The sequence below is a fragment of the Juglans regia genome, chromosome 7, assembly GCF_001411555.2.
Source record: "Juglans regia cultivar Chandler chromosome 7, Walnut 2.0, whole genome shotgun sequence".
Classification (NCBI taxonomy): Eukaryota; Viridiplantae; Streptophyta; class Magnoliopsida; order Fagales; family Juglandaceae; genus Juglans; species Juglans regia.
The window spans coordinates 8,204,338-8,219,710 of NC_049907.1; the positions used below are offsets into that span (position 1 = coordinate 8,204,338).

Here is a 15,373-nt window from a genome sequence, read left to right on the forward strand (position 1 = left end):
GTTCAAGCAAACTAACAGTCAGCTAAAGCTGTAATTGTACACAACTATCTTCCATTGTTGGTATTATAAAGTTGCATCATTAGTCCATTTTTTTTATGTATCATATTCGGTTTTTCATTCATTACCAGCACTATCATTTGTTAATTACTAAATTCATGACTTGAAAATAGGTGTTCTCATGTGAACTGGATGATAGGTTGTAGTGATTGATATGTAGTTGTATCAATCATGTGTATTGGGTTGCTCCCCTTTTACTCGTGTGAAAGACATTTATTGTTAACAGAATGTGATGGTTGGAGTCATTAATAATTTAATTCAGTAAATTATGTTGGGTTTCTAAAATGCAAGGCAAGTCATTAGATTAAAATTTAGGAGCAAAGAGAGTATGGCTAGCATCCCAATATGCTAGCCATGCCATCCACATTAGAAACAAAGGGGTGCTACTCCAATAGACATGAAGACATTAGAAACACCTTAGTAGAAAATAAAAAGAAAAATATTTTGACATTGTATAATCACTATGTGCATTTCTCTTCCCGTGAATTAGCAAACTATAATCACATTGTAATCTCGCAAACTATGATAGCATGCATGCTGCATAGTCTTTCACTATTTGCTATCTTTTATTTATGTACCAATAATTTAAAAGATGATATATAAATATCCTTTTTCCTTACATTAAATACAAATCATGATTGTCAACTTGTAAACATGTTGACATTAGTTACTAAAAGTAAATTGAGATACCAATTTTCTCAGTTTACATATATCCCATTTTCCATGGGCAAAAACAAGCCCAGAACATGTCTCCCTACGCAGGTGTGCATAGAAGATGATAATCCATAGACACTTGCAAATGTGACATACAACAATGGAAACATTATAACAGTTAAATAGATTCATACCCAGGGCATTGGTTGATGATTTTAAAAAATCATTTAAAAATGCAATGCAAGTCATTAGATTAAAAGTCAGTATAGCTTAATATCATGTGTTATGAAATAATTACTATGTTTTTTAAATCATTGATTACTACTGTTGGTTGCCTGAGATGCTATCACTTAGAGCTCAAAATTGGCCAGCAAATTGTTAATTTTGTTAATTATGAAATCTTGATCACACAATGAAGTTTTGAGTTGCCAGAGATAGGAAGATATGACAATATTGGCCAGTGGATTGAACCTTGTAAAAGTGACGTGATACTACTTTTCATGGACCAATCTAATTACCATTCTAATTCTATATCATAACCGAGAGCACTAACAGACCACACCAATCATAAATGCCATCATGATAGAGGTTTCTAGGAAGTTATCAATCTAAAAACAGCTCTTTCATGGACCAATCAAATTACAATTATATTCCATAATATAATTGAAGTTGCATTGAGATACCCAAATAGAGGCCATTCTTGAATGCTTGAGAACAGTTTACACCTACAGTCCCAGAGAATGTTTCTTAGACAGTAATGAAGAACCTTTAGAATAAAACCGGTACAATCTAAACACATCAAATGTATAAGCAAGATAGAATCATTGAACTTTTTATATAAGCCCTATTTTTCCTATCCAAAAACCAATGCCAAAGCCATATATCCATGCACGTAGATGTTTTGATATTGCAGACCCCTAAAAAATTACAGAAGGGTCTCTATTTTGCTTTGTTCTACATATCTTGATTAAAGGACACTTCATGAAAAAGCTAGTGACGTCCACTAAACCTTATCTCATGGAGTTTCTTTGATTACTTTACATAGTCTGATTAATTAGTTTAAACAAATTTTAATAATCATGTCGATGTTGACAAGTTTTGGTTGGTAAAGTTCTCAAGAACCCCTGATATCAGAAGCTGTATTGTAGCCTAAAAATGCATACCTTATTTCAAGTGAGCTCCTAATTTCTAAAGCCTAGCTTTAAGTAATGATTCTCACACATGGAGCAAACGGTATACCTTTCTTCTCAACTAAAATAAAATTACTACGTTGATATCAGAAGCTGAATGCAATAAGTTATTTTTTTAGGTTACTTTTTTGCAAGTAATACTTGACATGTTACTACAGACCACTTGGAGTCATTCTAGTACATGCATGAAAAGGTATGTGAATAAAGTGTTTCATGGCACTTGGGTTTTGGAATTCTGCTAGCGATCGAGCTAGTTAGCTAGCTAGATTGATATATATGTCTCTCTCACTTGACAAATGATCGGCCACATGCTTATGCACGTTCATGGGAAGTCTTCAGATTTTACTGGTGTTTGAGTCATGAATTTATCTCCACAAAATTCATTATCTGCTGGTTTTTTGTCACTTTTTTGTGCTAAATCCAGTTTTGTTTTTTCTCACCTCATAAATCCCTCTTTACATTTTCTTATCCCTCTGTGGAGAAGTTTTCAAACCCAACCCAACCTTTCTACATAAATACTATGCTTTATGTTATTTTAATAATAGAACAATGTTTCTTCAAGGATAACACTTGTATTCTTATTATAAGAAGCTTGGTTACTTGTGTTAATTATAATTGCATGCTAAATAACTTAGAGATTTTATTTCTACTCGTTTCTAGCCATACTTCCAGAATCTCCTCAAGGTTTTAGATCAAAAAACCATTCTTCTCTGAGGCTAACAGTGGTGGTGTTTTGGTTAAAATCCACCTTTAATTCTCAATTTCTTTGCATCATGAATCATGATGCATTTAAAGGCGATGATGTTTGTATTTCTTACATAAACCAAGTTATATTCAACCAACTCTCACTCTCCAATGAATACATATAAGTACCTTTGAAATGAATAAGGTTTGAAAACCATATTCATTCATATATTACTAATATATTGCAACTTGCAGATTTCACTATATGGACACATTTGCTTTATCATTGCAAAGGTGCAATATAAGACTTTATTGGTTTAACCTTAAGGGCTAGAAAACCATTCTTTCTATTGTTGTATGTTGTCCAGTCTATTTTGCTATTTGATAGCATATTTACTGGAAGCCTTGTAGCAACTGCATGCAATATACTGTATAAACACCAGGCATGTTAGATAGAGAACACTCACTAAATTCCAGAGACTAAACACCAACATCAGAATTTATATATACTGCATGCAATAATGTCTTATTTCATCTTCATGCTTAACATTGCAGAGAAATTGATCTCCTAACTCCCTCCTCCAAAATACATGAACAAATTTAGTAAAGCTATAGAGAAGCTATTGTAGCAGTGCACATTTTGCACACTTTACGTGGTTTTTTTTTTTTTAACAAAACATGCTTTTAGTTTTGATATTCAAAAATGAGTTTTCTTCCTCATTTGAATTTGCCCCGCGAAAAACCTTCTCCCTCGCCCGTGTCTCCCTCATTCCAGCAGTTGCAACCACCGAACGTCGTCGACTCCTACATATATATATGTATATGTATAAATCTATATATATATATATATATATCTATATACATATATAAAGATTTATATACGTATATAAATCTATATACATAAAAAATAGTAATCTCTCTCATTCTCTCTCTCTCTCTGATTCTATATACATACATATATATATATATATATTTCTGGGTTTTAGAGAAGTGCACATAACTTGTAAATATGGTCTAATTAGCTATAAATCTCAGTATTTATGGACTTACTAATTTGTTCAAAAACTTATCGGGAGAAACTACTATTTGGCAGCAGCCACTACACACCCTAGCAAAATTACCAACTACTCCCTGCAACAAAACTCACGTGTTTCTCAGATTTTCACCCATTTGAATCTTGTCATCCCCATCTCCCAGCAGACCTCTCCCCATCCCCAGCCCGTTCCCGTCTCACTCTCCCCCCACCCCTCGTCTCGCCTATCCTTCCTCCCCCACCCAACCCAACCCAACCCCCGCGTCGCCCAATCTCTCCCCCAACCCTCCTTCTGCTCTGACTCTGCAACCATCCCTCTGCCTAGCACCTCACATTCTCTCCCCCAACCCTCCCTCTGCCCAGCACCTCCGTTGTCTTCGAATATCCCTCTACGCAGCACCCCCTCCAACAGGCTAAAGTATTTATTCTTATAAAATGCATTCAAAAAGGATTATATCAAATTCTAAGGTATGAAATTATAGAGTTTGATTATATGATAGCTTACGTTTAATATTGCATTCACTGTTACCACCATTGTTAGAGAAATGTTTATTACGTTTAGCCTCTGCCCTAGTTGCCCCTATTACCACCATTGTCTCTGTCTAGTGATAGATAATGACTCTTTTCTCATGTTTTGAGAAAAAAAGATTTTGGTTGATACTAACTCTAAACTTGCTGATATTCTAGAATGATTGGCAGGATAAACATTTCTGGCATATTGGTTTTTGAAAATTCTGATGCTTTAGGATGTTGGTAGATTCTTATCATTCGTACACATTTTTTTAAAAATTTTCTCATATATATCATAATGTGGAAGGCACCATGCAGTTGTGGTTTTGATCAACCTTCTAGGCATATTGAATAGATACAAAGAGTCTAGAAGTGCTACTTCATGATTAGGATCTCTTGGGTATCTCACTAATGCAATTAATTAACAAAAATGTGAAGTATATTCATGCCTAATATTGTGTATCAGCCCATATTTTACCATCGAAGCCCCTGAAACTTGTGTATGTGCTTCTTTTTCACGATTATAAGTTTACCCTCAAGATGCCAGCTAGCTGCTGTGAGTGTATGGTGATGAAATGTGAGGCTTGATTAATACATTTTTTTTAGTTTCCTTGCTTGTGACACTAACAGCCACATTGACATTTAATTGTCCATTCTCATCATTTTCACAAGGCCGTGGGAGGCATGTAACATTGCAGTAAAAAATGCATTTTTTATTCTGTAGTTATATTTTGGAAGCTTGCTCCCAAAAGGGAAGAAAAGCTTCCACTGGATTTTGATGAAGATGCATATAATTTTGTTTGATTGTACTTATCAAAAATAAAAATAAAAATTGTTTGATTTGTGTTGGTGATTTAGCTAAGAGCTGTAAGGTTTGGAGGTCCTGGTGGTGGACCATTTGACTAGATAAGGCTCTTATAAGCCTGTAGTTATGTTATGTTTGGAAGATGTGGGAAGATGTATTGCTTCGCGAGCATGAGTTTGTAAAATGGAAGAATGAAGTACAAGAGAGAGACAACTCTACGAAATTAAAAGCAAAAATTATTGTGTTTGTACTGGATTGTCACAATTGTAATAGTTTTTACTTCAATCTAATAAACTGCATGTAAATAGCATGTTGGAGTATATTGTTTTTTAATAGATCAATTGTAATGGTACTCCCCCTATGTAGGTTCATCATTTGAAATGAAAAATTGTGTAATGAAAACAGCTTGTGCACATCTCATGAATGATTTCAGTTTTGATTCCATTTTTGCTAATGGTGCAACATTAAGCTTGAGTGTGAGTGTTGTCGTAGCAGCCAAAGTCATTTTTTTTAAGTAATAACAAGATTAATAGTTCTGCATCATAAGAAGGAAAGGAAATCCAACTCCAACATTGAACCAAATTGGTGAATTCTTAATAATTAAACTGAGAATGGAAGTGAACATATTTCACTACGAAGACATAATTCTTAATAATGTCCAAAATAGACATCTGAGCATATCCTAAGAGTAACACATACTTCTACATTATTATGGAAGACACACAACTCAACAAAAACTAGGAGCCCACTGCCTGGTTGCATCATCAACATTCTTCACAACTGAATCTTTCTGATTCTGCATTATATTGAGGAGTTCTGCAACTCGAAGATGGGGCTGTGAGCCCATCTTTCATCTTAGCCAGAGTAAAGAAGTTCTCCGGTGTTATCCTACTTCAAATACCTAGTTTCTAAGTATCAAAGAAGTCTTTGACATGCTGATGCATTTTCTCCCATTGAAAGTGCTGCACAATGAGGAATAGAGCTGCATGCACTGAATCTGTTGCCCTCCCAAACCCCGATCTGGGCCTGCTTATATTTAGGATCTGTAGATGCTCCAATTTGCATGATTTTGTGTGTCAAAATCTGCAAATTGCTAAAATGAGTCATATTCTGTAACAAAGTTATAACCTAACTGGTTTGCAGACTTTATGCTTAGCAGATGCAATTATAACTGTTTGCCCAACTTCAAGTCCATTCAGACCAGCATGGATATTTATAGAGTTTGTGCAGAAAATCGCCAAAAGCCCCATATATAGCTTGTATATCCATCCTGTGACATCAGAAGATAATGGTAAGGTAGACTAGATGGTTAAACAACTAAAATAAAGCTAACAACTAGGATTTCAAATGTGACAAGAATCTACAAAGTCAGGCAGAAACTGCTTAACATAGTTAAACAACAACAACATTTTCTTCCCTTGGGGAAGGAGGAGATAAGTCACTGTTTAAAATCCATGCAGATGATGTATCTAATTGCTGAAGTTTGGTATAACAATAGTTGTATGCCAGCATAAGCCATCAACAAAGGAAGATTAGCAAATGATGGCAACAGTAATTTCCTGCTCTTCAAAGATTTCAAGGAAACACATAAGAAATTGAATCTAGCAATAGTTCAAGAGAATGCAGAGGAAACAAATGCATACAATTACAGAGCAGAAGCTATAGATGACTGGATGCTCACACTTTCCAAGGGACATCAAGGACATTATTGACAAATCCAAGTAATGTCATGAAGCAGATGGATCCAATGCTGCAATATTGTACTCAACAAGCCACTGCATCATTGATGTGGTAAACACATTTTTTGTAGTTGAAGCACTTCAAAATCAATAGATGTTAGAATAAGGGTACCATGAGCTTAAAGCCTCATATCACATGTTTCCCAGAGATTCTGTGTTTTTCTAGTGAGCCTCCTATAGTTCACCCAAGGGGACCACAATGGTCTCTACCTGAATATCCTGTACAGCTCAAACAAAACCAAAATTATCTTTATTTATAGTTATGGACTAAGAACATCCCAAGAGATAGTGAACTTACATTGGAATCGGATGTGAAGTTAGAATACTGAAATAAGATGGCCAAGACCAAGAAAACAATTCCAACAACAATACCCAATGACTCAGGCCTGCAACAATTTCGAAATACTATCATCAAGTTTAATAAGAGAAGTTAAACAGATAATTATGATATAGAGCTAAATGAATGAAAATAAAATGAGAGAACAATTAGAAGATAACACTAACTACACAGTAATTTCTTTCCATTGAGCTTTGCATTTTCCTACGGCAAGTTTTGGTGTAAAAGTTTTGCCCCTATGGGTTAACTTTCATAATCACCCACTATTACTAATAATAAGAAAAACCATGCAATCAAAAATTGATTGATTATTCATTACATCTTAAATTTACGCTAGCAACTCCCCAAACTATTAATAGCTGAACATAATTAGAACTGTTCCCTCAAGCTTTTCTTTTTCGATTGATAAAAAAGGAGAAACAAAGACACGAATACAAAGCTGATTCTAAGATCATTGTCAAATTAAAGAGCTCGAACAGACATATGAAATCCAAATCAAAAAATGGGTGAGGAATCTCATATAATTTCCTTCACACATAACTTTGGGATATAGCACAATATCAGCTAAAAAAACTATATTGAAAAGATTCAACTGCACTTCACATTAATAATGATGGAAAAGTGATACAAACCTAGAAATCATTAATGTTATATTTTTACAAGTAAAATCAGTAATATTATTGAAAAAATAATAGAAGGGAAAAAATTTGACACTTCATTAAAGTTAAGAATCCAACGGAAACCCTATTCATAAATTCAACCAGAATGGAAATTTAAAACATACCCAGCCGAAAAATTCAGTAAAAAAATCAATCTACAATGCATCCAGATGACAAAGTGAACTTACAACGAAAATCTAACATACTCCCGGATAAAAAAAAATAAAAAATAAAAAATAAAAAGAAGACACACGAAAATAGGAACCCAAAAGCGGAAAGCACTCACACTTTGAGAGTGCCTCCATAGGTACCCTTCTTGTTAGCATCGTAGCCAAAAAAAATTGCGCTTGAGGACGTATTTGGAAGCCACAGGGATCATCTTACGGGTGAGAAGAACCCAGCGAGGCTGACCCCCGCATTTACGAGGATTGACTTCTTGAGGTCCCTTTCGATCTTGTAGTGGTGGAAGATGAGGTATAAGTATGGGCTCAAAAGTAAGAGGGAGAGCTTCAGAATGAAGCCTGACTTTAAATTTAGTGGCGCAGTTGGAGGCTCCGTTGGAGTGGGGTCTTGAGATTTGTGTCCTGTGTTGGATGGTTTGCTAAAGCTCTCTTGCGAGCTGCCATGGCAGGCTGCTCCCTCTCTGTGAGACGTTCCTTCTCTGAGCTAGCACATCTCTGTTGTTGCTCTTTCGATTTCTACTTTTTAGGACCAAGCCAAAACGAAAGAGGATAGATTTACGTCGCTCGGTTTTGCTAGATAGAGAGACGGCGTCGCTGGTGGCAGTGGGCAGAGGAAGGTGACTCGACACGGGCGAGGGAGGAGGTTTTTCGCAGGGCAAATTCAAATGAGGAAGAAAACTCATTGGCGCCTGATCAGGAAGCTTCGACGCCTCCTTGGCGCTGGTTCTACCATTCGAAAGTTCTGAACCTACCATCTGGTGAAAATTCGGCGACTTTCCTGCACCTCCATAGAGCTGGAGTTGGCTATCGGCCGCCACCATTTTTTTAAAAAAAATTTAAAATTAATTAGTTTAAAAATTTAGTTTGGATATTTTTAGCTTATCGTTTGCTAAAAAGTTGATGGGTCATGTTCTTGATTGAAGCGCATGACTCATGCCCTGTAGTGAACTGGAGAAACAGTGCAGCCACCCAAAGAAATTCCCAAATGAGCCGAAAAAACGACAGAAAATATGCATATATTAGGCTAAATAGAAACAAGCACAGAAGAAGCTAAACTTGGAATAATTATGGGGGCCTTCTTCCAAAGAAAACAGCGAAACAACCTTAAATGAAAAGAAATCCTTTGTTGAACAAAGCCTTCCAATTAAGCAGATGAAAGAGACCCTCGAGAAAAATGGAAAATATTCGGGTGGGAGACAATCTCTAAGCGATCTGATACCATGTAAAGAAAGAAAATGTAGCAGTCCAGCAGAAATCAAAAGAATGAAGCATAGTGTTTCGACTTACAGCAATCTCTGCATGCTTTCTTCTGCATATTTCATTACTCTTCTTTATAGACCTACAAGAAAGAATATAGGCTATAGGCTATAGGCTATAGGCTATTACTCTTCTTTATAGACCTCAAGAAAGAATATAGGCTATAGGCTATATATAGCTGTTGTCTTAGAAAGAGCTGTTCAGCAGTTTCAGTGGCTTTGGACAATGGTCAGCAGGTTTGCATAAGGGTTCAATGGTGGTGATCACTACTAGCATCTACTTTCTTTTTATAAAAAATTTTCTGTTCATTATTAACAGCTCCATATTCTACATTTTATATCTTATAAAAAAATATTCATATATTCTATAAAAAAAACATACTCAGATCTTATAAAAAAGGTATAAGTATGAGATGTGAAAGTGAATAATAGTTGATGTAAGTAAATTTTTTTTCATTGAGTTATAGTGAGCCTAAGGCCCTAACGGATGAATTATTTGGATTTTGAAACGTTTAAAATCTCAAACCATAGCTAACTCAAATATTAAAACCAACTGGAACAAATAAAAGTCCTCAAGTACTATGAACTATAAATGACCCTAGGTGAATTTGAAACTAGTGTTGATATGCCGAGAAAAAAACATGATAATACAGGTTAAAGGTGTGAACGATCATTGTGAGTCACATCAGGGCCAATTGAATCATTATCATTATCGTCATCGTCATCCAATATGCCTTGAGTCTGCATTTGTGATAGTTTCTGGAATCTTGCTTTCTGTATGATCTCTTTCCTACTGCTTAATTTCTTTGCATAAATAGCAGCCCCTGCAACTGCTCCTGCTGAACATGAAATGGCCAACACCACCACTGTCCACTGTTTATATACAAAAATGCAGGGGCAGTCAGCTCAGAAAGCAGTAAAACAATGGTGAAGCCAATAAAAGGAGAGAGATGCCATGATACTCACATTTGTACTATTGCTGCTGATCTTTTCCCCTGGAAATCTGGGTGCTTTCGAATCTGTAGAATTATCTGCAACCATTTCTAGTATCTATAAGAAAACAATCTCTACCTTTTATAAAGATTATTATGCTTTTTTGGGCATAAATATCCTCATGCTCTTTCCTGTTATGTTGCTCTTGTTTACTGTCAATGCGTGCAATACATTTGAATGAGAATTCTTTACTTAAATGAAACATAAATGACAGCGTTCTGCAGTTAAGCTCGCTAAAAAGTGTCTGTCAAACAGTCAACTAGACACATTATATATTCAGGAAATTCAGACAAATTTTCTTTCGATTGAAATGACTTGTTAAAATCTTAAAAGGTTGATCCAAGGAATTTACATCTTAAGAAAACAAAACTATATAGAGTGAAGGATGAGAGGAAAAGTATGCCAAATGGATAGAGTAGACAGAGGAAAGATGTACCTGTTAGGGTTTTGGTAGTGAGAGAGCAATCAGTACTTCCTTTCCAATCAGGAGGGCACTGGCAAACATCACCTTCTGCTTCAACCAAGCATTCAGCCTCATGAAAACAAAAAATCTGACCACAAGGTGCCCCAGAATGCTCACAATGCTCTCCAGTAAACCCAGGAAAACATTTGCAGGTATAATTCTCACCCTGCACAATTTCCTCGCAATTCCCCCCATTTTCACACCAATATGAATTCGACCCATCACACATTGTCATTTCCTCCTCACAAAACTTACCCCTATAATCCAATATATCATAGAATTGATCACCCAAGTCACTTAGCTTGAAAAACATCCAATATTAAGCTCTATGTATATATAGAATTATATATATATGCATAGCCAATGCAAAACAAGAACTTTAAGATATGTTACAACCAAAGAAGATCAACTACAGACTAACTTGGCGATTGAAAAATGACTCGTAAATCACTTCATTTGAACACTCGATATCTTTTTAGGTGGTGGACAGAAACTAAGAAAGAATTAAAGAATTATACGCTTTCTATTTCTAAAGAGAGAAAAAAATGAAAAGAAACTCATTTATCTTTATTCTTTTATTTTTCCTTAAAACCTACCCAAAGTAAAAGCATTTCAGATATCTCCTTCCTATTTAAATCAATCAATAACCATCTCAAAGAGAATGGAGATAAATATCAAACTTTTTACCCGAGGAAGGTACGGTCACCGTCTAAGATGGTGGAAGGATCCGGAAAATTGCAAAGGCAAGCTCCAGTATTGTTGCATATCCCGGTTTTGCATCGACTGTCCTCGCATGGCAATGAATTCACAGTGAATGATCCAAGAAACAGTGAGAGTATAACGATCTGCAGAAGTTCTATTCCAATGTACATTTCTAGTAGATTGTGTCTGTGTACGAGAGAGAGAGAGAGAGAGAGAGAGAGGGTCTGGAGATTGTTCTTTCACATTTTGCTTATATTTGGTGATAAAAATGAGAAAGATCACTGACAGAGTCTTAGGGTTTAAGCAAAGGTACAGAGAAAGAGAGATTTCATTTGCTGTGAGCTGCAACTTTAAAGGAAAGGAAAGGGACGTTGAAACTGTCAAAGGGAGTGTCAGTTAAATTTACGGATTTGGGGCTTGAGATTTTTTTATTTCCATCAAAGGACGTGAGGGATTGAGAGTGGGAATCGGTGGTACTGTAAAGGATATTTCTGTCAATTAAAGAAAGTGGAGATTTCATTTTGGTGTTTTATATGAGAAGTCAAACGATGCATGTGAATAGTTTATCACGGTGTATGATTTAAGAAAGTCATCGAGACCAACGACTTCCGTTTCTCATGGATGAAAAGAGAATGGGTTGGGAGAAAAAGATAAATGTTTTAGTCACAAAGAGATTCCATAAAAGTAAACATAAAAATTGACGTGACTTGATATGTTACATCAGATTATAAAACTACTTTTATTATAAAGTAGATTTAACATATCATATATATGAAACCACGTCGGCTGAATTGTATAGGCTTCGATCCAACTCCAACTTCGACTTGTCGGAGCAGAATCGGATATGAGCTTTTTTTAACTTCATATTTAGCTCATTTTTAGAAAAAGAATTTTTTGTGGGTTTACAAAATTCAAAATTTTCAAGAATTAAAAATTAAAACTAAATAAGTTTTGCTACATATGAGTTGGTGTGTTAACTAGTATTACATATTATTATATTGTACTAATGTCTAACTTATTTATAATTTATTTCTACACTAGACTTATTTATAGTGTCTAATTACATGTTATTATATTTTAGGAAACTAGTAGTAAGTGTTAACTTATTATACTAAACTTATTTCAATACTAGTTTCTAACTAGTGTCTAACTTATTTCTATACTTGATTATGTATGATAGTATGATGTTTACATATACTAAACTATTCTTAGTCTATTTATAAGTATAATACATTATAATATTAGCTTATTCTTAGTCTATTGAATTACCTGGGATGGTTGATGGAGAACCTTTGTTCCCATAACCAAGTTTTGAAAGCAATCATTGGTCCCAACCTTTAAAAAAAAAAAAATGGAAATTTCAAGCATTAATATTTTATGCATAATAGTTACCAACAAACCAATATTCACTATCATATAACATTAAGATTACAATTAAACAAAACGGCAGGCACTCTTTATAAACAAAGGTTTGCTTCTTATTGTGAATTATTGTAATTGAATGATGATTGAAGCTTAAGCCGCATATATGAGTCAAGTAAAGTGCATAATCATCAGTATTTATGCTCAACTTAAATATGAAGCAACTGCCAAAAATGCCCCACACAAAATGAGCACTTTGTACTCTAATATTATGCTCAAATGTTTTCTTATGATACCTACAAATGACTCTTTTAAACAAAAGTAAAGGTCCATGGCCACTATTATTCATAGATTCATAGATGTAAATGCAATTATTAAACAAACTCAATGAGTCATGGTTTCATGTCATGATAATGTGAATTATCAATATTCAAAGGCTTTACACATGAAATATATTCATAATTTTGTCTGTTACAACAAGTAAATTGGATTTTAATACCAATCATCCTCTATTCATTCACAAAAAACCTAACAATATGCAAGCCAAAAGGGTAATTATTACTTGACCCGTTCCAAGCTTAAACTCAATTGGAGTCTCTTTCGAAGCTAAAGTTGAAAACAGTTTCACCTGTGAGCTGTGTTCCCTACAAATATAAGTGGCAAGTGGTAAGTATAATGCAAGTTTCAAAGTTATAATTTAACCATAGAGTAATTTTGAAATAAGCCCAACTAATTGTAGACCTTGCAATAAGAACCGAAAAATTTAGTATATGTAAACATACGAGCATATACATATGTGAGTGCATAAGAAATAAACAAGTAAACGTTTCTCATTATACTAAAGTTCCAACAAATAAAATTTATTCTATTCACCAGACAAATCTGCTGAAAGTAAACCTCAGCCTCAGTTGTTCAACTCCACCAGTTCGTGGGACAATTAACTAACTCAAGTCCCACACAGTGGTGTCTTGCGTGGCTGGTTGGCCAAAGAGAGAGAAAAACGGAGGTTGTGGCCGAGACGTGAGATAAACAAAAAGGAGAGAGGCGTTAGGGCAAGGTCTCACAGCGTGGGTGGTTTGGGGTTGCTAACAGTGATGCAGCTATAAATGTCTACGTCGATAGCTAGAGGCAATGCTACTGCTACTTGTTGCAAGCATGGGTTGGGGGAGGAAGAAGAGGGATCAAAGAGGGGGGAAAAGAGAGAGCTTTGGGATGAGGGTAAGGCCAAGGGGAGAAGGGGTAATTGTTGTCGAAGAGCAAAGATGAAGGTGGGGCTGCAGATGGTGGTGTGGCACAGGGGAGGGTGAGAGAGAAATCGGGATAAGGAGCGGGGGACGACAATGGGAAGGAGAAAGGAAAAGAAAGAAGAGGAATGAGAGAAGGAGAATTAGGGTTTGAGAAACAGATCCTAACCCACTTTAATCGAAGGGTGGAAATAAGAGTTCGAGTGCATCGAATGGATTCTCGTACGGTGATCTATCCGAACGGGAATAATTGTTATTTGCGAGGAAATTAAAACTCATTGCTAATCATGTGGTCGTTCATTTGCAACGAATTAGAAAACTCATTGCAAATAAGTTGTCCCAACGATAGACCTTCATTACAAATAATTAATTACAACAAATTATTAAGCTCGTTGCAAGTGGTTTTTGTTACCCATTTTCAAAAAATTAGAAAACTCGTTGCAAATTTATAAACTGCAATACCCTTTTGCAACGAATGTAGTGCCGCTGGTAATTATACATTTACTTGTTGTAATTGCAACGAAGGTATTTTAATTGGTACTGCTAGAAATAATTTTTTGCAGTGAAAGCTAAGCCGCTGCTAATTTGTATAAATATTTCATAATATGTTTTGTGATGGAAGCTTCAAGCTTGTCGTTGCTAATACCATTTTATTTTTTGCAATGAACAAGTGTCGTTGCTAACTGAAGTTTGCCTTTTTGCAACGGAACTATTTGTCGTTACTATTTGAGAAATTAATTTTTGCAACAGATACTTGTTGTTGGTAAGTGAGGAATTAATTTTTGCAATGAAAACTTGTCGTTGGTAATTTTATCTGTCTCTTTTGCAACAGAATATTGTCATTGCTATGGACATGAGGATTTGTTTTTTGCAACTGAAAGAAGTCATTGCTAATTGAGAAATTATTTTTTTGCAGTCGTTGTTAATTGAAGGGTCCCTTTTGTGACAAATAAATTTTTGTTTGTATTGTAATTAAAATCGTTGGAACTAAGTTATTATATCATTGGAAGAGATAGAAAATGACACTAATTTCTTGGCCAAAAATATGTTTGGAGGAGATCCACTACAAAAAAAAAAAAAAAAAGAGGCATTTAGGATAAATTATTCGTGACGAGAATGATCATTTGAGACAAAAACATACTCATTTTAGCAGGAAATAACAGCCAACAAATAAATTGTTGCTTGTAGTGAGAGAAGATCGATGAGTTTTAAAATGATCAGTTTCATGTATGAAAGTGTGGAGATCACTCTTGGAATTAGATTAGTAAACAAAAACCATCATTTCAAGTTCTTACTTGAACTTGAAGGTCTCAAATAGGAGAAAGAAAAATATATAGAATATATGGACTACTTTACACCTTTTTTTACTGTGTACACAGACAAATTTAGAAGTACTTTTTGAATATTTTCATCTTCCAAAAGAGGAAGTTATCATCCACGTCCTCGTTGCGTATATATGATATCATGTGCGTAATGTATTTGTATCTCTTATAATATATACTT

The 15,373-nt window shown here is 35.0% G+C and overlaps 1 protein-coding gene and 1 pseudogene across 1 annotated transcript; both read right to left on the reverse strand.

Moving 5' to 3' along the window:
• Window positions 1–6,216: 6,216 nt before the first annotated feature.
• Window positions 6,217–8,492, reverse strand: LOC109008385 (annotated as a pseudogene).
• Window positions 8,493–9,538: 1,046 nt separating this feature from the next.
• On the reverse strand, window positions 9,539–11,583 carry LOC109020603 (neurogenic locus notch homolog protein 1-like). The gene is made up of 4 exons (XM_019003103.2): window positions 11,250–11,583; window positions 10,536–10,819; window positions 10,073–10,137; window positions 9,539–9,979 (listed from the first exon to the last, which is right to left on the reverse strand). Exons 1-4 carry the CDS (start codon window positions 11,432–11,434, stop codon window positions 9,761–9,763), a joined length of 753 nt encoding a protein of 250 aa, XP_018858648.2. The 5' UTR covers window positions 11,435–11,583; the 3' UTR covers window positions 9,539–9,760.
• Window positions 11,584–15,373: the final 3,790 nt, after the last annotated feature.